The sequence below is a fragment of the Melanotaenia boesemani genome, chromosome 16 (genome assembly GCF_017639745.1).
Source record: "Melanotaenia boesemani isolate fMelBoe1 chromosome 16, fMelBoe1.pri, whole genome shotgun sequence".
In the NCBI taxonomy this organism is placed as follows: Eukaryota; Metazoa; Chordata; class Actinopteri; order Atheriniformes; family Melanotaeniidae; genus Melanotaenia; species Melanotaenia boesemani.
Window position 1 is genome coordinate 16,244,187 of NC_055697.1, and position 26,586 is coordinate 16,270,772.

Genomic DNA, 26,586 nt, shown 5'->3' on the forward strand with positions numbered 1-26,586 from the left:
TAAAATGGAAAAAAGAAGATTGGCTGACCACATCTTGGAGATCTACTGTGTATTTCAGAGCACAACAGAAGATGATTTGTTACAGCGCGCCCCTCAGCAGGATCATTATCTGCTAATTTAGGACAGTTCACTTCTTTGTCAACATCCTGGTCTCTGGCAAAATCTCCATCTCATCCCTCTTTGTCTCCTTATTGGAGCCGGTTGTCAAGTTAGGTCAGAGAACAGGAATAACTGATGAGCATCACCCTCTTCTCCTCCCCTTCTCTTGCTCTCCCAGGGTATCATTTGCCAAGGCTGGATGCAGAGAAGGATGAGAAGGAGGCTGGAGCTGCGGATGATAGAAGTGCATAGTTTTAATGAGGGCTGGGATAGTATACTCATCTACTTATCTGTCACTCATACTCCTTTTATTTTTTCCCCCTCCCCCACAATGAGAAGGTGAGACGGCAGGGCAAAGTCAGGGTTGAAAAAATAGAATAGGAAGAGGAGGAGGGGTTGGTGGTTGGTGGGAGGGGGCGTAGAAAGGGATTGGCGCATCACTTATTTATTGGCTATAAAATGTGCCCTCCTGTTTCACTTTCCCATTTCATTAGCCCAGACGGATGTTTGAAATTTCTGTAATTTCCAGAAGAACTCGACCTCCTTTAGCAGCTATGAAAAAAGCTGAGGTTAAGTTACAGTGTGGCAATCTGACATTTGTGTGTGTGTGTGTGTGTGTGTGTAAGTCAATTAGCATTCTCCTTGTTCGCTGTTTCTCCTCCTGTGTGTGTATGTGTGTGTGTGTGTTATTAATAAAACATTGAGCAGATATTCTAAAGGAGGCCATACTATTAATTTAATCCATATAAATTATTAATAGCTCTGTTTTTCTATCAACCTTTTATTGAGCACACAGATTAATGTTACATTTTCTGTCCCTTAATTATGTGAAATATTTTAAGTCTGTTCTGTGCATCACACTTTTCCTATTGGACTGTTATTTATCTCATTATTGGAACAAATTCAATTCAATTCAAGTTCAATTCTATTCATGAATTCAAGATCTTTATTGTCATTATGCAGGAGCATCTCGGCTTAAACACACATTATTAAGAAAACATAACAGGCACACATCAATAAGTAAAAAATAAAGATATTAAAGATATAAAGATATAACACCTCTATATTTACAGAAATATATATTAAGCTAAAATAAAAGTATATGTCACGTTTGTGTCTTGGTGCAAGCTGAATCCTGTTTTACAAGTGAGTTTGTGCTCAGGTGTTAGCAAACAATTAGCTAGTTTTTTATATATGTGCAGAATTAGCCTGAGTGGTTGTGTTTGTGCTCAGTGGGGTTACATTTGGGTTAAGGGTGATGCACTGACAGCTGGGCTCTGTTGTGGCAGGTGTGTTTGAGTTGTATACGGTGTGTACAAGTACGACACACCTCTGCCTGCAGAAGGACATGAGCCAGTAGTGTATATGTGTGTGTATGTAATGTGTGTTTAAAGAGCAGGGATCTGTGCAGCTGTTGTTTGTCTGCTTTTGTCAGTTGCTCAAGATACTGATTGGGTTAAGGTGGGCACTTTCTTCTCCCTGTTTGTTTCCCACATTTTCTTGCCCAGCTTTTAATCCACAGAGTATATTTACATTTGATGCAATTTTCATTGCCTTGCAGATATTTGCAACTTCAGATGTCAGTAATACGTCTATAATGTTTCCACTTTAACAACAGATCCAATGGTGCTCAAGCCAAAAAATAGTATTTTGGATAAGAGGAACAAAGTGCAACTTAAGTTGTAGATATTTTTTGACTTGCATCAAAGAGGAATTATACATTAATTAAGACACTATAAAGTTCAAAAGCTGAAATATCTCCATTATAAAATAAGTGGCAATAACCTGAAAGCTTACTCTATTGTAGTTACAGCCTTTTAACTTCTTGGACAAACCTTTCACAAACTTTGCATACTTAGTTTTGGGCACTTCACTTAATTCCTCCTGGCAGACTGTTTCAAGCTCTTTAAAAGTAGAAGTGAAGCTTCCTCTTCAGGGGGCTTACAGATCTCCACAAATCAAAGTGGGTTTAAGTCTTGACCTTCGTCTTTCAAGAACAATCAATCTCAGTTTTCTCCAATCAAGAGCAGTTTACTTTCAGGACCTCTTTGTATGTAGCTGCATTTATTTCTTCCTTAATTCTAAATAGTTGTCCTTACCCTGCTGAAAGTCACCCTCATATCATGATGCTACCACCACCACCATGTTTCACTGTTGTGAAGCTTTTTAATGTGGAGTTCAGGTAGTGTAACAAACTTGTGTTTGCCCAAAACACCCAAATTTTTAAATCATCAGATCAGGTCATCAAAATGTGTTTAAATTAGTAATTCGCCTACAAGAATGGATAAAAGGATCTTGGATGGGTGGGAAAACGTAGTTATGTCAGGTGAAATTTAAGTGTGACCCTTAGTAACCTAAGTTAAAAATATATTTACTGGAGTGGGTAATGGTTGACTAACTGGGACAAATAATTCCATTGAAGGAGAAGGAGCAGCTTGGTGACATGTAGTGTTATGTGTGGGAATTGCACAGTTCCCTATAGCTGTTCCCCCTAGGATGAAGAGGAGGTGAAGCTAGACCATCTATAATGCAGTGTCCTTTTAATTCAGTTTTCTCAGCTCCAAACACGCAGTAATATCTGTAACTCAGTGACTAATATAGCTGCTCCACCTTAGAGACTTTACAGCATACTGCTGATGTTCAGTACATCCAAGAGGTTCTCCCATTTGCAACGTACATGCTCACCTCTTGAAAACACCTACAGATTAAGTTTCTTAGTTTGGTTGAATGACTAAATCTAGAAAGAGTCTTACTTGATTCACAACTGAAGCCTGTGTTTCCTCTGGGAACACTCAAAACCTAATGCCTTTTTTTAAATGATAATTGTTTCAGCTTTATTACATGCATGTACATTGTGGAGCATTGTGTACACTGGTGTCTGTCTTTCTGACCTAAGCATCAATTCATCATAGGCGAATGTAGATAGATGAGGAAATGTTTCAATTAATTTTACAATTCTGTAAATATAACAAAAAAAAATAAATAAAAAGATTTGAATAGCAGTGAGAAAAAGCAACTTAAGTGCACGTAAAAAGGAAGTTGTCACTTCAAGTCAGACCTTTGATGAATAATAATGACAACTTTGCAATATGTTTGCACAGCTTTTAGTTTGTGTAACTGTCCTCAAGTTTAGCGACGAATAGTAGAGGTGGCTAACATAGAAGCATGATAGTGTTAGTGAAATAAGTCTGGACAAGCACATACAGTTCTCCCAGAATTCTGGCAGGAACATGGACATATACAGCATTATGCATACAGAGTGGGTTATTCATCAACCATTCAGAATGCTAAACCTCATCTGATCAGGCCTTTGAAATCTGTGCCAAAACTCTAATCCAGAATAGCAGAGCGCACACACATACACATACGCACAAACACACACACACACACACACACACACACACACACACACACACACACAAAGAGTGTACAAACATCAAAGCCAAAGATCCATGACCAAGGTTTATTGATCTTCAGGTCTATTTTTGCTCGTGGAAATCATTTGTAACATGAACTGGTCCTCAACTGGTTTCAGCTGAAGGGAATCAGACCATTTTAAAACCGTATATGAAGTGAAGCTAGCAGAGACAGACAGCAGGGTGAAGGTGAACCAAAACTGTGGGAATACAGTATTTGAATCACGTTTATCAGGAACATGGCATCCAGTTAAAAGTCTTTCTGTATCACCTTTTGTATGAGTATAAAGTGGTGTCAGCTGTTGCCATAGTAACCCTGGGTTAAACTAATATGACACCAATATACTTACACCCTTTTTTTCACATGTAAGTGGAATTTTAAATGAATGGAAATTCCTTTTACCCTTTATTCCTTTAATATCTACTTTTCTTTATACTTTTCATTTACTGGAAATTAAAAAGAGGATATAGTCATTAAAAAAAAAAAAAGATGGAACAGAGATAACAAAGAAGATTTTGCAATTGAATTTCTATTCTTTATTTATCCAGTATGGATAGAAATAATTTTGATTTACAATAGAGATTTCATTTGCACTCTGGATGTATTAATAGTATGTGTTTTTGTGTGTGTGGGTAAGCTTTTTCCTTGAGATAAAGATGTCTCAGCCAGATATCTATCAACCAAACAGTTTTGGTTTAGTTTCTTCCATCATTATGTTGTCAAATAAGGGATCTTAAAAAAAAAAAGAAGCATGTTGGATGGCTTGATAAATCTGTATTTTTAAATATACTTTATGTATTTATTTGACCAAAATACATTTTGTAACCAAATATGAGATAAAAAAAAATTTATATTTTCTTAAAGAAAATGCAAAATTGTATGGATGCTTTTAGTGGCAAAATGCTAAACACAACCTGCATTTTTAGTATATTTGTGCAGTTTAGTGGGCAGACAAAGTAGCACAAATGTGTTGATTGCTACTCCATTCCCTGCTGAGTTTGGAGCCTTGAACACTTCTGGAATGACTGAGAGTCATAGATCACCAGGAATAGTGACGGCCGCCAGAAAGAGATCTGCCATCCACCTGCAGTTTTCTGTGTGTTCAACAGTCTGTAGAAGAGGCAGCTTAAATTCATGTTTAAGGCTACTAAAGTGAAAACTATTCATTTTAGTGAGTAGAAATAGTTTTTTAGTTTCATTGTATTTTTAAATCAGCCCCTGTAGCTTAACTGTGCAGCTCCTCAGGATGATACCTGCAGTGGTGATCTGCCAGCAAAAGTCTTTCTGCATTGTACCAACCGCAATGCTGCATCCCCTCATTTTTCATTGTGTGCTGACAGCTTTTTATTTTACTTCTTTAATGAGCTGATGAATGAAATAAATGACTCAGCATCAGTCACATTTATGATGAGCCAACTTCTGGCAGCAGTCAAGTTGGTCTTTCTGTGTTATTCCCAGGGTGCTTCATGCTACTTTCCACTCATCAGTGAATGATGATGAAAAATGAACTGGAGATGAAAATCAGTCATCCACATTCTGTATGCTTACCTCTAATACCGCCACAGATCAGCAGCTATAAGCCCTCTCTTAATGCATTGTTTATCCATATAGAAAAAAATGGAAATATGTTTGCATCCTGTTGTGTTGTGGCAAATTTATAGTGTTGACTGAAAAAATAATTCAAAATATTAAGTTTGATATACAGTATAGTAGCTATGTATCAGGTAGAGGTATTTATAGATAGAAAATGAGAAAAAATAAAACTCACTTTGACTCAGATTTGACATGAAATATTAAAAAATAGACAAATTCATATGTCCGGGGAGTGAAAACAGAAATTTAACACGGGGGAGACTTGCCAGAAGAAAGTGTATTTTATTTAACAGTGAATGGTGACACATTTTCACATGCTCTTATATACTGATCATTGTTGTACATTATGCTAAAGAGCACGAGCACTGCTCTGGTCACAGATAACCTCTACATGAAGGTGAGCACCACACAGGCGCTGAACCATAGAATACATACATAAGCCCAATAAAAGTAGCGTGAAGGTTACCAAAACTCCCGCTCAGCTTACCGTAAACCAGCTGGACAAGGTTTATGAGTCAGAAAATAAGAAGCAGCAGCATCTGCTCTCAGTGAAGGTGACATTAACTAGTTGAAGGATTGTTATTCACTGATCTGCTGTGTGTCACATGACTCGTGAGGGCTAGGATTCAGTGAAGGAAGATGGAGCATTGTTGTTTACAGAGTCGCCATCAAGGACATCACCCAGCTGGTCATTTCTCACGTAACCATGGTAGCACCTGGTCTAATTAAGTTGCTGTGACAAAAGTTGACATCTGGTGCTCTGCAGTGTTGCTTCACACTTTCTTTCATCTTTCCCTTCTCCTGTCCCACTGCAGCTTTCTGCTGATCATTATACAAAATTAAAATCTAAATCTAAGGAAGTGGATCACACAAGGAGTTATTCCCAGTTTGTTCTAGATAATCGTGTCTGCAGGTGATGATGGTTCTGAAGTGCCTATTGTTCTCTTCATGACTTTAGTCTTATCTATGTGGTGCCTGCAGTGTGCTCATACTCCTGACTGAAATAATTCAAAGATTAGCTGACAGACAACTTCTGTGTTGATTGTGGTTTATTAGCAAATATCCTCCAGATAAGCCCTAACTGTGAAGACTGTCTAAAAAATGATTTAAAATGAACAGTGTGGATGATAAGGTAGATCTCCAGGGCCTGAAGGTTTAGGAGCTTCTTTGTATGTCAATTTTAAAGATAAAAAAAATGCAATAATGCAAGAAATAAAGATAAATGTCTGTAACAAAGTGCACTAATAAGACTGAGTGGGATGGCTGTGATAATCTGCTGATGAGCTGGTTATACAATATGCTACAGCTGCCCTGCAAAGATCATGTTTTCCAGTGAGGATGTTTATACAGTGCAGATGGCATAGCAATGTGTATGCAGATGATTCACTGTAACCAGATATGACCACATCTGCTTTCATAAAGCTTTAACTGAAATCACCTCTGAGTTATCCATTACTGATGGATTATAGTCACCCAACGGTTGATTTTAGAGGAAGTTTCTTAGTTTGTTCACCTCCACACCTCTATCAGCACACAGTTGCGCAGTTTTCCACGGGTTACAATAAATGTTCAATGGTTATAAATCAACTGAACGTGCGCTGGGTGCAACACCGTCTCCATACTACTTATAAAAAACATGTGCTCTGCTACTGTGTGTTTTAAAGATGACACTCAACACTTGCAGGACATTCTGTAAGGTCAATTTTTATAGATGTTTACATTTAACAGCAGTTTTAAAAATCCACTTTGCATTTTTTCATACTGAATTTTCTGACCAGCTTCATGAACAGGAGAGTAATTGATTTGTTTTGTCACCATATTCAGAGGATCCTGCTTGAGGCATCAAGTTTTTTAGGCCCACACTGAAAAAAAACTCTGAAATTATGTCTCAGCTTATTCTTTACTTACTTTACTTATTTATTTATCACATTAACAATATTATTTACTAATATGCAGTGTTATAACATACATATTTACATTCATTGCTCACTTTGAGTACAATTGCCTGTTAACGGAAATAACTAATCAGCCAATCAAATAGCAGCAACTCAATAAATATAGGCATGTAGACATGAACAAGACGACTTGTTGAATTTCTAACTGAGCATCAAAATAGTGAAGAAAGGGAATTTAAATTACTTTGAACATGGCTGTTGGTGCCAAAGCGGCTGGTCTGAATATTTCCGAAAATGCTGATCTCCTGGGATTTTCACTCACAGCCATTTCTAGGGTTTATAGAGAACGGTCTGAAAAAGAGAAAATATGCCTTGTAGATATCAGAGGCCACAGGAGAGTGGTTCGACAAAGGCAACAGTAACTCAAAGAACTGTTGCCTTTGTTACAAATAAAGGTATGTAGAATACCCTTTATGGCACACTTGGGCCCAGTAGTGCCAGGCAAACATTATTTAAACCCCACAGCCTACCTGAGTATTATTACTGACCATGTCCATCCCTTTATGACCACAGTGTAGCATCTTCTGTTGGCTACTTCCAACAGGATAATGCACCATGTCAGAAAACTCAGATAATCTTAAACTAGTTTCCTGAGCATGAGTTCACTGGACTCCAATGGCCTCCACAGTCACCAGATCTCAATCCAATAGAGCACCTTTGGGATGTGGTGGTTCGGGAGATTCTCATCATGGATGTGCAGCAAACAAATGTACAGCAGCTGTGTGATGCAAATGTCTCAATAAGGACTCAAATCTCTCAAATGTTTCCAATAGCTCGTTAAATCTGTTACAGAGAATTAAAGCAGCTCTGACGGCAAAAGGAGGCCAACCTTCATATTACAATAGGGTTAGTCCCTCCTGTCCTGTCCACATCTCTTCTCCATCAGATTTGATCATTTTTAGCCAAACAAACCTCAGGCACCCAGATAAACACTGTAGCAGTCATAGATACGGGAAAGACATCTTCAAAAATGGTATTCCCATCCCATCATGCAACAGTCTGACATTCCTTCACTTTGTCTGTGGGGATAAAATATGCTAACTTGTGAAAATGTTGTTCATTTTGTACAAGTGGTGCATTTATTTATTTATTTTTCGACCCACATTTGTTCAAATATATTTAAGATTCACCAGTGGGTGAACAAAAGGAATTTGGACATTTTCAGGTAATCTTGCATTTGTGTGCATGTCTGTGGATTTTTAATTCCATCATTTTCACTTTTACAAAGAATGTAGAACAAACCAGTCTTTAAAACTCTGCACCAGATTCCTGTGTATCAAAGGACAGATTTATTAAATACCCTAGAGTTTATAGAACACTTAACGGTTTCAGGCCTGAGTACATCTTTGATTTACTTTTATTTCATGAAGCATCCAGACCCCATGGAACAGGTTTAGTGTTCCCAGGATCAAATGTAACCAAGCTGAGGCAAACAAACCCCCTGAAAACCTGAGCTTTGCTCAGACTGACAGTTTAATTCAAATTTGTGCTTAAATCGTGACAAAGCACTGATATAATCTATATTTTACTCTTTAGAATGAAGTTTTTGCTGTCATTGTTTTCTGCTTTTTATTTAAGATGTCCTTATTTATGCTGAATTTGTAATATCTCCTTTAAATTTTTGTGCTGATGCTGTCTTGTAAAAAACATGCTACGTGAATACACTTGAATATCAGCATCAATGATCACTGGGCCCAGTATAAATCAACATTACACTTAGATGACTGGTGAGACAAAGTGATAATAAACTTCATGCAACTAATAAGAATTAAACTTAATAATCCAATGTATGTGCAAAACTTCACAACTGTAAATCATTATTTTGCAGACAAACTACTTGAAGACACGTTTAATGAATGTATATAAAACATCTGATTGCATCATTGTTTGAATCAGTATTAATTATCTTTCCCTGACCACAAAATGGTTTTTATCTTTCAAAAACATCGGGATCCACTGGTGGTAAAAGACATTTTCCATGACTGATGGTGCGGTAAAACCATTACAGTCCTGACTTTATCATACACATTACAAAACAGCGACAGTGTTTGATAGCAAAAGTTATTTCTGTACAAGTAAATGTCTTAACCACAGAAACACTGCAGAGCTCGCAGTGACAAAGTGAAGAGGGGAGGAGAAGACATCCCAGCTCACTGATTCCTCTAACTGCACATTTAGCTGCCACCACGCTGAGCTTTCACGTGGCTGCTTGAAAGAAGTTGTAAAATTTGTCCATCTGGTACAAAAGACATTTGTTGTTTCTTAAAACACATTAACATGTGAGTTATTGCAAAAACTCTTCAGGGACATCTGCCTATTGCTTCTGCTTTTTCTTGGCTGGTTTAATGGCAGGCATTTCTTCTTCCTCCTCTTCCTCCTCCTCTTCGTTCTCAGACAGGTCAGAGTCTTCAGCTGGTGAAGCTATAATAAATAAATAAAAATAAAAAATTAGGAGACAATATTTGAATCTTTGTGCTGAACTGACTTCTAGGATTTTGTGCAATAAAGAGACTCGTTAAAAATATTTCATTTCAGAGGGGGAAAAAACCAACTCTGGGTCTGTACTGCATATATTAATATAAGGTCAAAAGACTGAGTTATTTAGTCTGCATTTCAGTTTACTTCAAACACACACAGCGACCAGCAGAAAGATCATCACGAGGTGTCCAACCCCGATCACAGATCTTTCCCTGTGGAAATATGTCTAATTAAATTAATTTTATTGGGTTTCGTTTTGGAAGAAACTACATTTCTGCTGACTGAGGATACTCTGAACCTTTACAATCTCAAAAGGGGTGGGGAGACGAGATCACCTAGAACATGATTTAGAAAAATGTCATGCATTTGTTTTCAAGTAGGATTGACGTGGAGGTTGTCTCAACAAAAAAAAAAAAAAAAAAAAATCACTAAGACAATTGCAACTAATGCAGAATGATGTTGCTTGTGTCCTCACAAAGACCAATAAAAGAGGCAATATGGCTGCGGTTCTCTCATCTTTACACCGGCTTCCTGAGTACGAAATAACTAATCTTTATGACTTTGCTCCTGGTGTATGAGGTGCCAAAATACATATTAGATGTGCTGAGGCCATATGAGCCACCAAGACTTATAATCATCTGGGTCAAGTTTGCTTTCCATCCCAAGAAATAAAAGTAAACAAAGAGAATCGTGATCTAGTTTTCATGCTCCTGATATCTGGAACAAAGTACCAGGAAACCCCAAGCCTGATCCAAACATTAGTTCTTTTTTAAATCAGGTCTTAATTGTTTTTATTTGAAGACAGAATTTTTCTTTCTGAATATATTTTCTCTCTCATATGTACACTGATGACAATGAGATGGTGATGATGGCGAAAACATTTTTTCTCATTGATCTCTGTTTGTATCAAACTTAATCCACTGTATGTATTCTTGTCTGTTTCTTTTCATCGTGTACCACACATTGGTTTGCTTTATATATGAAATGTACTATATAAATACATTTGCTTGCCCATAACCAGGGGTCTATACAAAGAAACAAGAATTAATAGTTTAGTGAGATAACTCAGAGTTAAGCTCTGGATTTTCTACATAAAATTGGTTTTTATACTAGGCTGTTATCGCCATGGCAACCTTCAGTATAAGGCTAGGTTTTATTTAACATATCAACAAAAGCATCACCTCCTGACCAATTCCCTTAAAAATAAATTAAAAAAAGACATTGGTGTGTGGAGGGTGAGTCCCTATATCATTGGGGAGAAAAAAAAGTAAGGTAGTCCACACAGTGCAGTTTACTGCTTGAGTGATCAGCAGGGACAGAGACTGCAGTTAATGAGTCCTCACTTGCAAGCCAGCTCACACAGAAAAAGGGGTGTTGAAGGGAAAATAAATCTTCAAACTTGCTAGCCAGTTTAAGATCTGGGAAATTGTCCAATGAGTCACTACATTTGATGTGCTTTCTTATATAACTATAGCAACAATGTGACAACGTTGTCAACATTAAATGTCATGCTACAACTCATGCACTAAGCGGAGAAAAAAAGGAAATCAAAAGGAAAAGGTCACATTGTCGCTCTTGGAAGAAATAAAAATTAGTTACCTATAAGGTGCAGCCCACTAACAATAACTGGTCCCGTCCCAGCATTGAGTCGGATGGTCACTGGGGCTTTCAGCTCAAACTCTCCTAAACTGACCTGAGAGGACGACAGTAAAATATCTTTAGCTTTGCCGCATTTCAGTTTGAACGCTAAATTTATTGACTGCATAGATCATACCATCGGCAGACACTTGATGTGAAGGCAGGCAATGGGCACTGCTATAGTCTTTCCTTGATGGTTCATGGCTGACACTTCCACCACATTGCTCTCCTCTTTGGCACCTTCTCCAAGACAAATCTGCAGGGAGCACAGCATTTATTCACCCGGCTGGTCGTCCAAACACGAGCCTCTTCGTGGGTTTGTGTTGTTTACATTAGAAATTGCCCACTAAACTGGCAAATTGAGAAAAGTGACATATAGTACACGTGCTTTTCTAAGTGTACATACTGTTCTGAGTTCAAGGAAGTGCTCCAGGTCCTCCTCTTCATCCCCTTGGAAAGTGTAAAAAGGTACTTTAGATGATAATTCACAGCCTGGGAGGAAGAAACAAATTCTGGATTAGATTTCGGTGTAAAACATGGCGGGAAAGTGGAGGAAGAGATGAAAAGAAATAGCAAAGCTTGATTTCAGTCGTAGCATCCAAAACCCACGTGTGCGCGGACAAAACAGCATCAATAAACTGTTTAAATTGTTCTTACTAAACAAGAAGCTTTCCAGCTTTGACTGACCAGTTGGTCCGATATCCACGGATTCATCGTCAAATACAGACATTTTTTGTCTATGCGATAAAATCTTAAAGCGGTTTTACAGTCAGCCTTTACAAACCAAGTGAATCCTCCACGAAAAATATAGCAAAAACGTCGCAGACTAAAACGTTTCTAACGCGTCATCACAACGCGCCTGTTTCTTTTACCCTTAAATAACTAGGGACACTTACTCTAACAACTAACTAAATAAATATATATAGTGGAGCAATCATTCAGTGTATCTGATGCATAATATAAATAAAATTAAGCATAAAAAAGGCTTAGTATTGAATTTACACAAATTAATCACAATTTCCCAGTTATCACACACACGCACATATATAATTTACATATATATATTTACATATATATTTATTAAATTAAAAAAATATACATTTCCTCACAATCTAGTAAGAAAAACTGAATGGGTATGCTGAACCAAGAATCACTTTTTAGTGGTAGTTCAGGTGAAGACATTTCAACACACAGAAATCTTTATCTTCTACCTATTTGAACAGAAAACATCCCAGAAACTTCAGTGCAACAAAATAAACACAAAGCAACACAGTCACTTCAGATTATTTATTAGTCTTTAATATTATGTATATTACATAGAAATTTTACAATGATAAACTATCACTTTAATAACCCCATTCCCAACCCCTAAAATCAAAATGTACATTTGAAGCCCTTTCTCTTCAGTCTTTTTTGAGAGATCCAGTTGGCAGAGGAGAAAGTCTGAGCATCAACAAAATCAACCATTTAAAACAAAATGTAAATGTCTGGTGCAGTTTCACTTGAGGAATCACAGATCTGCTAACAGGGAGGACAGCTGTATAGGACAAGGGGCTGGTAACAAGGACCGTATCTTCATTTCTTTTGAGCAAAACACACCGCTTTAACAAAGGAAAAATAAAACAACTTTGATACTTTATAACTGAATGTTTACAGGGGTGTCTAAGCACAACAGTATTATGCTCATAGTTGTAAGTGGCATGCTTCTTCCTTTAAGTAGTATCAGATGAGATTATTCGTAATGTCTGCCACAGCAAATCCAACACATCTCATGCACATTATGAATGCACAGCTTCAAAACGTCACATTAACAGGCAGCTACAGGAGAGCAACTGATGATCCTTGTGTAACCAAAAGAACACTAATGGTCAAAGCGCTTCTTTAAATAACATCTTAATATATAAAACAAATTGGAAATTAAATGAGTTGGAATATAAGACATGCCATGGACAGAGAGGAGAACAACAAACTTCTGCTCCTGATCTTTCCAGCTGCAACTGAATAGTGTGGGGATCTTGTACAGGATTTAACAATATAAATGACCCCTAGCACAACTTCCAGGAGCTCTACTGAAAGTACATTCATTTATATGCAATTTTGAGGGGAAAACTAATAATGCAGGGAAGTATGCTTGATGTTAATTGACAATTAAGGATAACCAATCATTTATTAACACGACTGAGACTGCAGCTAATATGACCTGTTAATTTACAATTCAGATTTTGAATAAGTAGTTATGAAGAACTGAGTTTTCAACAGTGGGAAGTTAAGGTACTAAGTATTCAGTCTGTTAACCAATACATCTGCTGCCAAGAACATCACATCTTTCATAGCAGAAGAAAATATTTTGGTCCCACTGGGTAATCTTAATAGGAAGTCTTTCAAAGAGCAACAACGCAAACATTTCAAACACTAAAAAATATTGGAAAGAAACTTACAAATACTGAAACTTAAAATTTCAATGGCATTAAGAAAATGTGTCATTTTACATAACTTACAGTACAACATGAGCTTTTCAGTCAGTTTTAGTTTACTGAAAGGTTTCTGGGCTGAAGTCAAGAATCTGGTGGGGCAAAACTGAGGGATGTGACCATCAGTGCCAGGTCAAATCTCTGGGATTTGAGCAACAACAAGCCAAATGTACAAAATCACTCATCTCTAGCTGTGATTGACTGACATGTTAAAATGAACTTCACAGAGGATAATGAATTCTGCAATATAAACCTAAAATACAAAAGCAAATAACCAAAAGGCAATAGCTGGAGGGGAAATAAGCAAAAAAGCCCCCAAACCTGCTGTCATTATATACAGCAGAGCTAAGCGGAGAACCACATTTGTAAACCTGTGAAAGCTTTTCTACTGCTTTCAACAGATATTCACCTCCTGGTTTACTCTCATCCATAGTTTCTCTTTGTCTGCAGCAATGTTCTGTTCAGGGTTTCATGACTCTCATAAGCTACAAGTTTCCACCCTTCATGTCTACAGACTTATTTCACATTTAAAAGGCCTCCATCTCAAAATATGTTGTGGGCCAAATCAGAATACTGCTGTGATGCTGAAAGGCAAATGCTCGTGAAGCACCTCACATCCAGCATCCTGTGTCCTACTTAGGTCAACATCTGTGTGTTGCATCAAGATGGGACATCAGGACATGAGGGTCATTTAAGACTCTACCTGAGATAGGGCCACCCTCATTTCACAGCTCTGCTACCAATTCAGACATGGACTATCTGTGTTAGGGTATGGGAGTAATATCCATGTAATGGAAAAAGGCTTATGAAGCCATCTCTTTCTTCTGTCTGGAGAGTGGGTCCCTCAAAATCAGTATTAAAGTTCCACACTTGTATGTTGCTGACTGGAGCGACCACTGATCACTCCTTAGATCTTTCAGCCCTGGATCTGCTGAATCCAATTAAGCAATAACATTAGAGGGTAGCACAGGGAAAGTGTCTCGACTGCTGTGCTTCTTCAGACAAATCCTAAAAAGACAGTTGCCTGGGTTACCCCAGATGGTTTGGTAATGTAGTAAAAAATTGCCATGAAAGTTTTCCATGAAGGTAGCAAACATGTTTAGGCTGAGTCTACATGCTCTCTCTTTGTTTACTTTATCAGGATGTTTCCTCAAAGGCTGCGTCCCATGATGATCACATCTTTGGGAAAGCCCTCCATTTTGGCCACTTCAAAGCATCCCAGCTTACTATAGAAGTCCAACATTCTCTTGTCAGTCTGTCTAACCTTACAGAATGCACCACGGGAGCCTAAAAGTAAAAGAAAAGGCAGTCAGATCAAGAACCAAAATTATGAAAAACATTCTCACAACTCATACTACTTCCATAACAAGATTATACTTGGCTCTATACTTGTTCACAGGATTCAGTACTATTTCTCAAAGTGCAGGGGTCTGCAACCGGAGATTCCTGGGTTGCAAGTGGCTCTCTGGATCTCCCACAATGGCTCTTAATACATGGCTAAAGAACTAACTAATGTTTTCAAATACAGATTTAATAAATGCAATTCTTTTTCATGAAATGTTTGCATTGAACTTTCACAACATAATGACACTAAAAGTACCAGTTTCTATTTTTCTTGTCACTATGTTGGAAACTAAAAATAAAAATAAATAAATAAAAATGTGGTTCTTCAAAACTGACAACAAATTTCCTACAGAACATATTCATTAAAGGTCCCATATTATACATTTTTTCAACAATTTCATATAGGTATCAGAGGTTCAACAACATTGTTTTCAAAGTGTATTACCCCAAACTCAGCCTTGGTCTTTAATTTCAGCCATTCCAAATGTGGTTCTAGTGAGCTCTATTAAGAACGGGCTGTTTCTGTGTCTGAACCTTTAAATGTTAATAAGTGGTGACTGTCCACGTCCCTCTTGCGGATAGGATCTGACTTTAGCTGGCACCCGCTCAGTGATTTCAGAGGGCAGGCTCAGCTAGCCAGGAGGTGGGTCATTGGGAGTATCCACTACTGGAGGTAGTGGATTTCCCTTCATGAGGTCACAAAGGGAAAGATCTCAGACTGACCTGTTTGAGCTCACAATTGCTAAAACGTAGAGCAAGCGAGAGAGCTGACAGAATTTTCTAATTTTTGGGCCTCATACACAGTCTATGAGGACATATGACTATTAGAAAACCTTTAGAAAGTGAATTTAGCATAATATGGGACCTTTAAAAATTATAAGTTGTCTTTTTTTCCAAAAGGTCTTGAAACATTTTCGACTCCAAACGAGTTTAATTTAGCTGGGCTGAGGGAAAAATGGCTCTTTGGACTGTAAAGGTTGCAGACCCCTGTCTTAGTGTGTTAGTCCTTATTTTATAAATCTGAACTCCTCCTTTTTCTCATTTTGTTTCAGATTACTGGTCCTGCTAAGGTAAGGGAATATAGCTCTTTTCAAGTTTAGAAAACAGGGCTTACTTAAACTAAACATGCTGAATTTTAAATAACTATAGTTTACAGCCACCTACCATTGGCTTTAAGGGAAGATAACAAACACCCCATCATGCTCTTGGCCACACTTGGGTCAGTTACTTTGGCGTGGATATCAACCTTGATGAGAGAAGGGAAGTTGGACAGAAAAGAATCTGGAAGACCCTCCTCCTCCTCATGGAAACTCAGCATCATCTTCTGCAAAGATAAAAAGTAGATTGTAAAGTAAATTCAAGAACGGGAGGCACAATACTCATGGATGTTGTGATACTAAGATGGACTAAGATCATACTTCTGCCTCTGTGAGGTCCTTTTCACAGTCAGGTTTGTGGTATTTCTCTTGCATGAAGGGAATCCAGCTTAACGTGCACTTCTTGATGAAAGGTTTCACATCTACGCTGCCAAGAGCATAACCGCAGATCCCATCATCATCCTCCAGCACAAAACCATAGTCTGAACTTAGGGTCAGGAGTCCTCCCACCAACCTATGAACAAACAGTGAGGATTTACTGAGTTCATGATGCACATCACAAGGGACAGAAAACAGCTGAGGTTTTAGCCAGGCTGATTGTTAACAAATACATCTCGGTGTTTTACCTGTCTCCTATGAGATCAGGATCCTCCTCAGGGAATGGCACATCCTCCATTCCTTCACAGTACATTTCTTTACATATTTTATAGACTGCAGTCTGCAACAGAAGCAGATACAGCTTTTATTTTAGTGGATGACTTGAAAGACTTTAGAAACTTAAGAGATTATGAGACATTTTAACATCACACAATCAAAGCGAAACCAATGAAAGTACCACAAGGACCAAGCAGATTAGCACTGTGGTAAATTAAGCTTAAACTGGGCTACTTCTTCTGGGAATACTAGCATCTGGTCTCAATCATTTCTGCACCCATATATTAAAAGAAAAACCTGCATAGCAAACTACTTGAGTTCCTGTAAAAATGAAGTGTAGAGGAGTTTGACCTTACCCACTAACAAGCATCTTACCTCATCTTTGGGAAAGTACGGCCTTATGGTATAGATTTTGGAGGTCGGCAAAGAAGGTGGAGGTTGGTAGAAAAGATCGTTTGCCCCATCTATTGGCAACAATCTCTGTGGGTATCAAAACAAAAAAGTTCAGTTTCACAGAGAAAAGTTGGCGTGTGCTGCTTTGGCTGATCGCCTCACTGTGCATTTGCTAAGTTGAGCCACTATCAACTCAAAAAGGAACTACAGATTACAGCAAAATGCTTAAAAATGACAAATACTGTTAATAAAAATATTAATATATCACACTGTGTTCCTTGTTGATCTGACAGTGTGCAACAAGAGCAAACAACACATCTTTCTTATTTTTGCCAAGAACCATAGTGCAACAATCATGTACACATTGCTTTTCAAACATAAAAGGGTTGTGTTTTGGTCTGACTAAGGTTTTACTGGCTGAAGGAGATGCTCCTTTCCCTTTTGTAAGGCATCGCAATATTTCGCTGCGCAGGACCCTCCTGTTGAGAAAAACAATGATGCTGGCGCAGAAATACAGAGAAAACTCCAGGAAAAAACAAGTGGGGCACATCAAATTTGAGCCGAGTTACTCAATACTATACCAGTTGTTTGCATAAGTCTTGGCTGGAAACAGTTTTAGACTAGACAGGTGTGTTTAATCATGGAGTTTTCCCACTGCATACATGCTTGCGTTCTCGCTGGCGCTGCGATGCTTGTGCGTGCGCTTGCAAAAAGTTGGTGTGGTAATTTGTGCGCTGTGCTTTCCTGCAAAGAAATGAGATGTCATGAAAATATAACCTAGCCATGCTCGCTTGCGCTGCATGCGCCAGGGAAAAGCAGCATCTCCTTGGGCAGTTGCTGAAAGAAACTAATATTATTCAATAAATGCCACGCCAAACACTGGCTGTATGCGCTTTGTCAGGATAGGTTCAAGTCACCCATTCCACTCACGCAGCCTGATAATATTTTGAAGTCAATACAAGGATAACACCCTTTTTGGAGTAGAAGTGAAGGGGATGAAAACTATATGTTGCAAAGATGGGCCCACTAAAATCAGCTCACCTTCGACAGACCAAACCCCTTTATACCTTTGCAAATTTGCCGTAGTTTTCTTTCTCGCAGCACTTTTTTTTTTTTCATTTGATTGCATTAGATACCTGGAACTCTCCTGCTAGACCTCCCCTAAAGGCCCAGGGCTCTTGGTCTCCTCTAAGGAATTGTGCTGAGGACTGACTACGACACCCTGTTAGGAGCAGAGCCAAGCGGACATTGTTACCACAGGATGGGGCTCTCTGATACAGATGAAGAGAGTGGGGGGGGATGGGAATGAAGGGGGCAATATGTATCTAGTAGCAGTATAAAATATAAATACATTAATTTTGTTTTTAACATTAAGACATAAAAAGTACCTAATGTGGAATAAATAAACTATATTCAAAATAAACATCTTATAATAAGATGGGGCTCAGGCACCTAAATCTCATGTTTGAGGAATTCCAGGTGCAAGTCAGAAGTTACATTTATAAATCAGCTGTGCACCTATTTAAATTATATAAAGCAAAAAAAAAGGAAAAAAGAAAAAGAACAAATGTACAAAACTAAAACAGCCCCACACAATATGGTATGCAGGCCAGACGTAAGTCATCTTGTGCATTTTTTTTCATCCTTGGTCTTTCAGTAAGGATAGCACTTTTTTGTAAAGCTGATGGGGTTCATAAATATCATAATGACCACCAGAGCCATAATCCATGCTGTCTATGGACCACAACAGAAAGCTTTAGCTGCCATCACCCCACAGATCTCAGCACCCCGTGTGAAGTCACATTCTCATCTTATCTGCCTTGTCACATGACGGAGGAGCATAAGTCATTAAAAACCAGGAAGATGGAAGTGGCAGTAGCCACATCCCCTGAATTAAAGGGCTTCCCAGCTTACTTACAGCACCAATGAAGACCAAGCACAGCTGAATACACTACAGGACCAAAACACATAAAAAGAGCCATATATCTAAAACAGGCAGGGCTCCTACAGTTTATAAACAACGGCACTGCTGCTAACAAAATCCTCCCTGGTTGACAAGAAACCCTGTCATGTGACCAGACAAATGCAGCGCGCGTGCAGGACACTTAACCCTGCTTTACATATAAACCTCACACTGATATCCAAAACAATTCCTGTGAAGAACTGACAACACAGCATGCTGATGCACCCACATGAAGGAACTGAACATGGCTATCCAAATTAAAAACAACAATATTGGACATACATTAATCCTTCATAGTCCACCTGCTGTGGATGAGCTCACTGCAATCAAAAACATTGAGTGTAGGATGATTTTCACATGGCATAAATAAATTTAAAAGCCAAGCACAAAGTTCCTCTGGGTAGGTGCATCAGGCTGGTCTGAGCCATTTCTATAAGCCTACTGACAGAAACAAAAACAGTAAGTTAGAGCGATGCTGCCAAAGAGAAATTTGGGTGTTAACGATTGGAATCCAAACCCAAATCGCTGCGCAAGATGTGACTTCATCCGGAGAACTGCTTCCTTTCATTAAATTCATTCTTTTACATCCATGAATTTGGTTTAAGAAAAAAAAATGACAAAGATCAATTTCAAACATGAACAAAAGAAATTGACGCCTGCACTATGCATACATCGGCCATTGTCGATCCAATAGCAGTAGAAACTTGTACTGTGGATTCTTCCATCTGTACATAGTAAAGGGAGAAAACAGTAGAAAATAATTATTAGTAAGTGTTCTCAGTACAATAATTAGGGAGGCTTTGACTAAGTGCCGTCTGCAAAGCTTCCTTTCGAGGGGAAATATAAAGACTGATCAGCAGAAGTTACCACTTAAAAAACCTTTTGGCAATCTGCAGTTAAGAGGAACATAAGACTGTAACTATATATGGGGCACTGATTTCCTCAATGATGCTAGTGTTTGAAGTCTGCAGTGTGAATTTTTGATGTGGTTTTTCCAGTGTGGGTATGCTGCCTGCTGTGTACTACTGTGGGCTGAGATCTCAGCTTTACCATATAGCTGGACAGGACAGAAACCTGTAAATGAAACTGGGTTACAGGGAGTAACCTACAGGCCATGCTGGTGCTTCAGATTAACCAAAAACCACTCCAAAAAGTTGGAAGTGTTATCCATCAGTATCACTCAACCTGTATCAGAGCACACCATATCAAACAAATGTGACAACAAAGGGGGTATAGTGGCAAAGAAAGAGAAAAGAATATTTTGGCTCTTATAAGGCAATGGATCTCTGATACAGACTGAGCAGATTATTTGAGGGGAGAAAAAAAAATCCCCTAAAACCTCATCTTAGAGATTACTCAATGAGGCAACTGTGCAAAACTTCCTACAATATTATTATGTTTCATGGTAAATCATTTCAGATATTTCTGATTCTTTGTTTATGCACCAGAATGGCCTTCCACAGTGAGTCAGTCAACTTGCTCTTCAAGCTCGCGTGCGCGCTAGGGCATGGAGGAGGGGGGGGGGGGGGGGGGGGGGGGGAGGGGGGGATGGGGACTTCCACTGGCACCCATCCCCACAGACAAGAGAAATGGAAGCAAGTGTGTCTGTGAGGGAATGTAGCAGTGGTGTTACTCGATACACAGCAAGCAGCAGTAACCCTGCTGGGACATTTTCCACAGAAACCCAATTCAAAACATCATCGTTACGGAACAACTTAATATGGGATAATCAGGGTTGATGCAAGCAATGCAAGCGGCATTCAGTCTGATGAAAAAAGAAAACAATTTTTTGTGAAACAGGATCACTTTATAGAATCATAATTATTCAGAAGTTCAGGCATGTTGCTCGACCTTTGCTAAGCTGATCTAATATAAACCTGAAACCTATTACAAGTGATTGTATTTGCTGCTAATTCTCACCATATACTATACACGGGTAATGTCCATATACTAAGAGCCAGAGTGCTTTAAATCTTGGATCTGTTAAGTAGACTGTGAAAGATGCATTATATACAATTTTGTTTTAATAAACTAAATAGCCCTGAACTACGACAAAAATCATGCAGCCAAATAATGATGTATCTGTTACACATCTTTGGTCCATATAATCATCTTTTTAAACAACTTTTTTTAATGCATCTCTGAGAATAACAAAAGTCAGGATTACCAGACTTTATGCTAAGCTACTGCTCTCTAAGAATAAAAGGCCTTGTGGTTCCTTTCATACATACCTAGCCATTGGACAAAAGACTTGACCATAGAAATGATGCTCTTGATGTCCCAAATGTAAGGGTAGAGGTCATAAAGGATGGTGCGGTTGGCTGTATTTGACAGCCGTGTGAACATCTGGATGACTGAGCAGCACATCTCCTCAAACTTCTCTGCCCGCGACTGCCATTCTGCAACCTGAGTGAAACACAGAGGAAGGAAATAAAGTTAAAAAAGGGACATTGTTGTGTTGTGTTGGTCATTCTTTATACAGCAAATATAAGTAGAAAAAGCAATAGATTTCATTAACCCAAATGCTTGTGCAAGTATAAAAACTGTATATGCATCGCTCTCTTGATGTAATTTGGGAAAAAACAGATGGTTTAATAAGGGAGGCTCTTGTTTAAACAAACACAGACCCATCTGCTGTACAAACACACTCCATTTGCAATCATCACAACACCACCCGATGGTCAGTAAGGGTAATACACATCCACCATTTTGCTTTCAGTTCCAGACCTCACACAGACCTCATTTTCTTACACAACCCAATTTCAATGAATTGACCCACCTTGTCACTTTCCTTCCTTTTGCAGTTGACACTAACAACGCTGCTGTTGGCTCTTAGCCAGTTGAACTCCTTTAACATTTGCATGGCCTTGGGTCCATGTTCATAAGGCAGATAGAAAAGCTCTGCCAGCAAGCACAGGTCTTCAAGTGTGAGGGGCTCTGCTATGAACAGTGGCTTTTCATTGAGTCCAGGCACAAACACTTCCTGTAGGCACAAATAGGCAGAAATGTGAGTTAAGACTATTTTAACATAGTTTTTCCTTAAGCTGCAAATGTAAAAGTAAGAACAGAGTCAGAAAATCTTTAAGCACCTGTTTAAGCTGATCATCTGTCTGCATGGGAGCAATATCACTCCCAGAATCCTCCTGGATTGACTCCTCAGGCGACTTGGACTCTGCCAGACTCTCCTTGTCTGTATCCATAGGCTTTAGGTCTTCAGTCATTTTGTCAGCCAAAGTTGGACCAATATGTTTCTTTTCTGGGTCAGCTTCTGCTTCTGGCTCAGGCTCATCTTGCTTCTCAACCACCATTTCCATGGGCTCTTCATCCGAGTCTTTCTTTTCCACATCCACCTGCACAAGCATTGAATGACATTAATTTTATAAAAATAGACTGATGCTCATTAGTAAAAACAGATCTGTGTTCTACCAAACCATAAAAGAGAAAACTGAGGCCAAGAATTTAATCATAGAGAAGGACTGATGGGTGTAAAATAATTAGATAAATTAACCAAACATACTGATTTTAACCAAGAACTTTGTGTCAGAAATGAGCATGCCATACCCATTTGGGTTGATCAAGGGCAACTAACTACTGTGTGTCAACTCACCTCCTCCTCTTCCTGAGGTGTTTTTACCATGGGGTGTGGGAGTGGATCCAGGCACAGAGGAGGAATGGCAGGCGACATGATGGGCTGCTGGAAAACAGTTGTGACTGATGTAGAGGAACAAAGAGATGGAGCTGCCATAGACGATACATCAATGGCTGTGCTTTTGGCACCACTCTGAGGCACCTGTCGGCCTGAAAGAGTAAAGTGTTGTTATATTGTGCTTTACATAATGAATTTGGTCACTACCTTCCCAAAAGCCTTTTTAGAAAATATGTTATTATACAAATAATATTTGGATTGCTCTTACTGTTGTATTGGTGAGGCACACCAAATTCTCCAAGCCATTCTGTAAGAGCCAGTTTCAGAGCAAGCTGGGGGCTGTAGAGCATGTCAGTCTCCAACTCTTCATCACTGCCTTCATTCTCCAACTTGATCTGGATGGATACAGTGCTTTCCTCGCCATCGGCTAATAGAGAGCAAAATAATTAAGTATAAAGGCACATTAATAAATATCCTGCATTATCCTACAACATTAATTTAACCTCATAGAGACATTACACAATATAAACATCATAGCATTATACTTACTCATGACCACATCTTTGCGAACGCCATTCATGTTAGACTTGTACCAGGTGGCCAAAGTGTGGATTGCTACAAAGTTTGATTCAAACTCGCAGTTGGGATTAGTAAGGACACCTTTTAGTCTGGGGATGAGCTCTGTGGAGCGGCCCTTGTATGGTCCAAGAAAAAGTCTTTTCTGATCATAATCATTGGCATGAATATTGTCCCAGATTACAGGGGCTCTTCTTAGGATTTTTGATACCTCCTCTATGGACTCCACGGTGATGTCTTTGGACACCACTTTGGGACCTACAAAACAGGGAAAAAATAATTAAGTTTTTCAATGACTGATATGCATGCCAGCCATTTGACAGAAAACATTTAGACTTGCCTGTCCATAGCACATCAATGTCTGGCAGTAGTTTTTCTCCAACTGTGTGAAGGTAGGGGGACTGAGAGACATTTGGGTAGCAGAATGTTCCACAGTACTCTACATTTCAAGGCAAATAAAGAAACAATACATAAATAAGCAAATTAAATAAGTAAAATGTGAAAAGAATCCAGCTGAAGAACTGAGGTACCTGTGGGACAGAAGAGGAAGGTTTCAGGCTCTCCCAGGTATTGGTAGATTTCATTAGTAATGGAAACCTGAGCATGTGCAAAAGAGCTGAATACTTCTTTGTCAGCAGGGCACATGTTGTGGTCAATATCGTCGAAAAGTAAGGCAAATGACTTGCAACCAAAGTGAGAAACCTGAAGGGAAAACAGAGGGAGCAACAATTAAATACAGCAAAAAATGACCGACTGTGTCAATAATTTTTTACACATTGCCTGTAGTACTATTACTAAAGTGCAATACCTGATCAAGTTTCCTCTTGAGTGCAGAAACCTCTTTCTGATTTGAGAAGGTGATGTCTAATCCAGGTGAAATGGCATAGATAAACTCTATTCCATGCTCCTTGGCAGCTCCAATTAAAGTCATGAGTTGCTCTAAAAGATAGTTATGGGTTAACTGGGGGAAATGATTGGTCTTGTAATTTCATTTAAACTTATCATACATATTCAGGCTATTTTGGGTGACATGCATAAATCATGTTCTTTGCACCATGAAGGCTTATCCTGAAATCTACTGAGTAGGTAGTAGTCACCTGCTTCTTCCACTGAATACAGTTCTCTCCAGAACATTCTGTGTTTGTAGTCATCTTTGGGTGCATAAAGATATGTGTTCAGTCCCCATTTTTGCTGCCTGTGAAATACAACATTGTACAAACTCAGTATCCCCCTATATCATTTTGTAATATTCTTACCAAATGTATGTACCTTACCTTTTGAATAACTCTTTCCTCTGCTCCATTGTCCATGGGCGGCCATAAAAGCCTGCATGAGGAAACATTAAAGTTTTCATTTTATTATGTATTGAGCATCTTTACTGTTACCAATAATTTGTCCCAAGATGTGGTCTGTGTAAGGAATGCCACTGGATAATCATCACATGCACATGTACAAGCATTATTTCCCCCTGTGCTAATCAATAAAATATCCTATACAGTAACTAAGTCAAACTGGTGTTCATAATTCGTCATAATTAAGAAAATGCAGTGAAACAGAAACACGAATATGTAGTTGACTTTTTATTATTATTATTTTTATATACAGGTTCAAAGATATATAATGTGACCAGGAACCAAACAGGAGAGCTCTGTATACACTTTGTAAATTTAACACGAACAAAAGCCAATTTCAAAGATTTGATTTTTTCGAAGGTCATTTAATTGCAACTCAACAATAAGTCGAGCAATTTCCACAAATATAGCGCCCCCCCTCCCCCCCCCCCCACACACACACACACACACACACACACACACACACACACACACACACACACATAAGACTTTAAACTAGTGCAGCATTTCGAGATGGCCTACTTTAACAGCACACATGTAACAACTGGATCATATGCCAAGCAACATTTTTATTCGACATTACCTTCCACGACACCACTAATGAATTTTCTGTGGCCTGTAGATTCGATACCAATGCCGGAGTCCTCCACTGGGCCCGGGGCCTCCACACAAGCCTCTCCAGAGACTGGGCTGGGGCTCGGCTCTACATCTAATTGAGGAGTCTCCAACGTCTTGTCTTTTTGAACCATTGTTAGGAATTACCCTCGGCACACTATCAAAATTCAGAAAAATCTGAAAGTACTGTTGAGGTTTAGCTGGTAAACCTGCCGTGCAAAAGCCGGAGGAAATAAATCGCTTCACTCTCCGTTTTATGCTGGCCAGCTATGGTTTTAGCGAATTAGTTTTTTTTGCGAAAATAACGTTAAACCATTTAAACAAAACTGCTTTCAGGTGATAAATATCATAGTGTATATTGGCTAATACGTCAAGAAAATCGAGATATTCGTACGTTTTCGCGCGACCATTATTTTCTCTTTATGGTAAAAATTCACCCGACTTTTCGTTGGTTCTTCCTGTTTACACCGAGTGCGCATGCTCAAGGGACTAGATCAAACCAGTCAAAACTGGATGAGCGTGACAAAACACTGCAAAGATATTATGGCGGCAGTGAGATAGATAACACTTGCAGTCCCACGAGCGCGACATGTTAGGAATAAATGGTGTCAAATGGCCCCATTTTATGTTTATGGTTTTTGTGTCAAATTATATTATATAAAACATTATAAATCAAATAATAACATCAGCCTATGATCTTTAATTCCTGTCTTTAGCACACAATTTCTTAAATGTGTACGTCAAAATGCCTCGGTTTTAATTGAATTACATTACTGACAGCACCAAAAAGCTCGCCATGTTAAATGGTACAGAATAATTGCTGAAAGCGGTTGCAAAGTCCAATAACTTGCAAAACTCCAGATTCTTTGCTTTAGTATGTGATTGTGTACGTTGTCTCAACAGCTATCTAACATCTTGAGATTCCAGTCCATATTAGGAATGCAGCTGCGCTTTAACACCACTTTCAAACAGAGGGGAGGTGCTATTCATCTGTTTTGACTAAAACGTGTCAGCAAATACACAGGCTTCGTTTACTAATCAGTTTGCAGCCCGGGTATATTATACAATGCACATGCATGTATATATTGTAGCGTCCTGCCGGACGTGTAAAGAACAGGTGGAAGCTTCTTAGAGAACGACAGCTTTATTGCTCACAATAACGGTTACGGTTGGCCGTAACCACGCCGTACACTCGTCAACAGCTCCCCCTCTTCTCGGCCTTCCCAGTCTCCACCAAAAACCCAGCGAGAGAGAAAAAAGAAAAACTACTCCCCCACCTTTTCCCCGCCCCTCAA

At 38.8% G+C, this 26,586-nt stretch overlaps 2 protein-coding genes across 4 annotated transcripts; both read right to left on the reverse strand.

The window, feature by feature from the left end:
* Positions 1 to 8,898: 8,898 nt before the first annotated feature.
* npm3 (nucleophosmin/nucleoplasmin, 3) lies at positions 8,899 to 12,010 on the reverse strand. 2 transcript variants are annotated; one of them, XM_042011113.1, is made up of 5 exons: positions 11,868 to 12,010; positions 11,587 to 11,672; positions 11,317 to 11,436; positions 11,142 to 11,235; positions 8,899 to 9,485 (listed from the first exon to the last, which is right to left on the reverse strand). In XM_042011113.1, exons 1-5 carry the CDS (start codon positions 11,908 to 11,910, stop codon positions 9,379 to 9,381), a joined length of 450 nt encoding a protein of 149 aa, XP_041867047.1. In that variant the 5' UTR covers positions 11,911 to 12,010; the 3' UTR covers positions 8,899 to 9,378. The 2 variants fall into 2 exon arrangements, with proteins under 2 accessions (XP_041867047.1, XP_041867046.1); XM_042011112.1 differs by having other exon boundaries at positions 11,838 to 12,006.
* Positions 12,011 to 12,453: 443 nt separating this feature from the next.
* Positions 12,454 to 25,766, reverse strand: oga (O-GlcNAcase). Of its 2 annotated transcripts, XM_042009946.1 has the most exons (19): positions 25,260 to 25,766; positions 24,599 to 24,650; positions 24,422 to 24,519; positions 24,133 to 24,263; positions 23,855 to 24,026; positions 23,665 to 23,763; positions 23,298 to 23,582; positions 23,017 to 23,175; positions 22,710 to 22,900; positions 22,192 to 22,452; positions 21,882 to 22,085; positions 21,334 to 21,508; positions 19,774 to 19,827; positions 18,276 to 18,361; positions 17,122 to 17,226; positions 16,719 to 16,810; positions 16,414 to 16,606; positions 16,160 to 16,319; positions 12,454 to 14,938 (listed from the first exon to the last, which is right to left on the reverse strand). In XM_042009946.1, the coding sequence occupies exons 1-19, from the start codon at positions 25,423 to 25,425 to the stop codon at positions 14,802 to 14,804; spliced, it is 2,820 nt and encodes a 939-aa protein (XP_041865880.1). In that variant the 5' UTR covers positions 25,426 to 25,766; the 3' UTR covers positions 12,454 to 14,801. The 2 variants fall into 2 exon arrangements, with proteins under 2 accessions (XP_041865880.1, XP_041865881.1); XM_042009947.1 differs by lacking the exon at positions 19,774 to 19,827 and having other exon boundaries at positions 25,260 to 25,765.
* Positions 25,767 to 26,586: the final 820 nt, after the last annotated feature.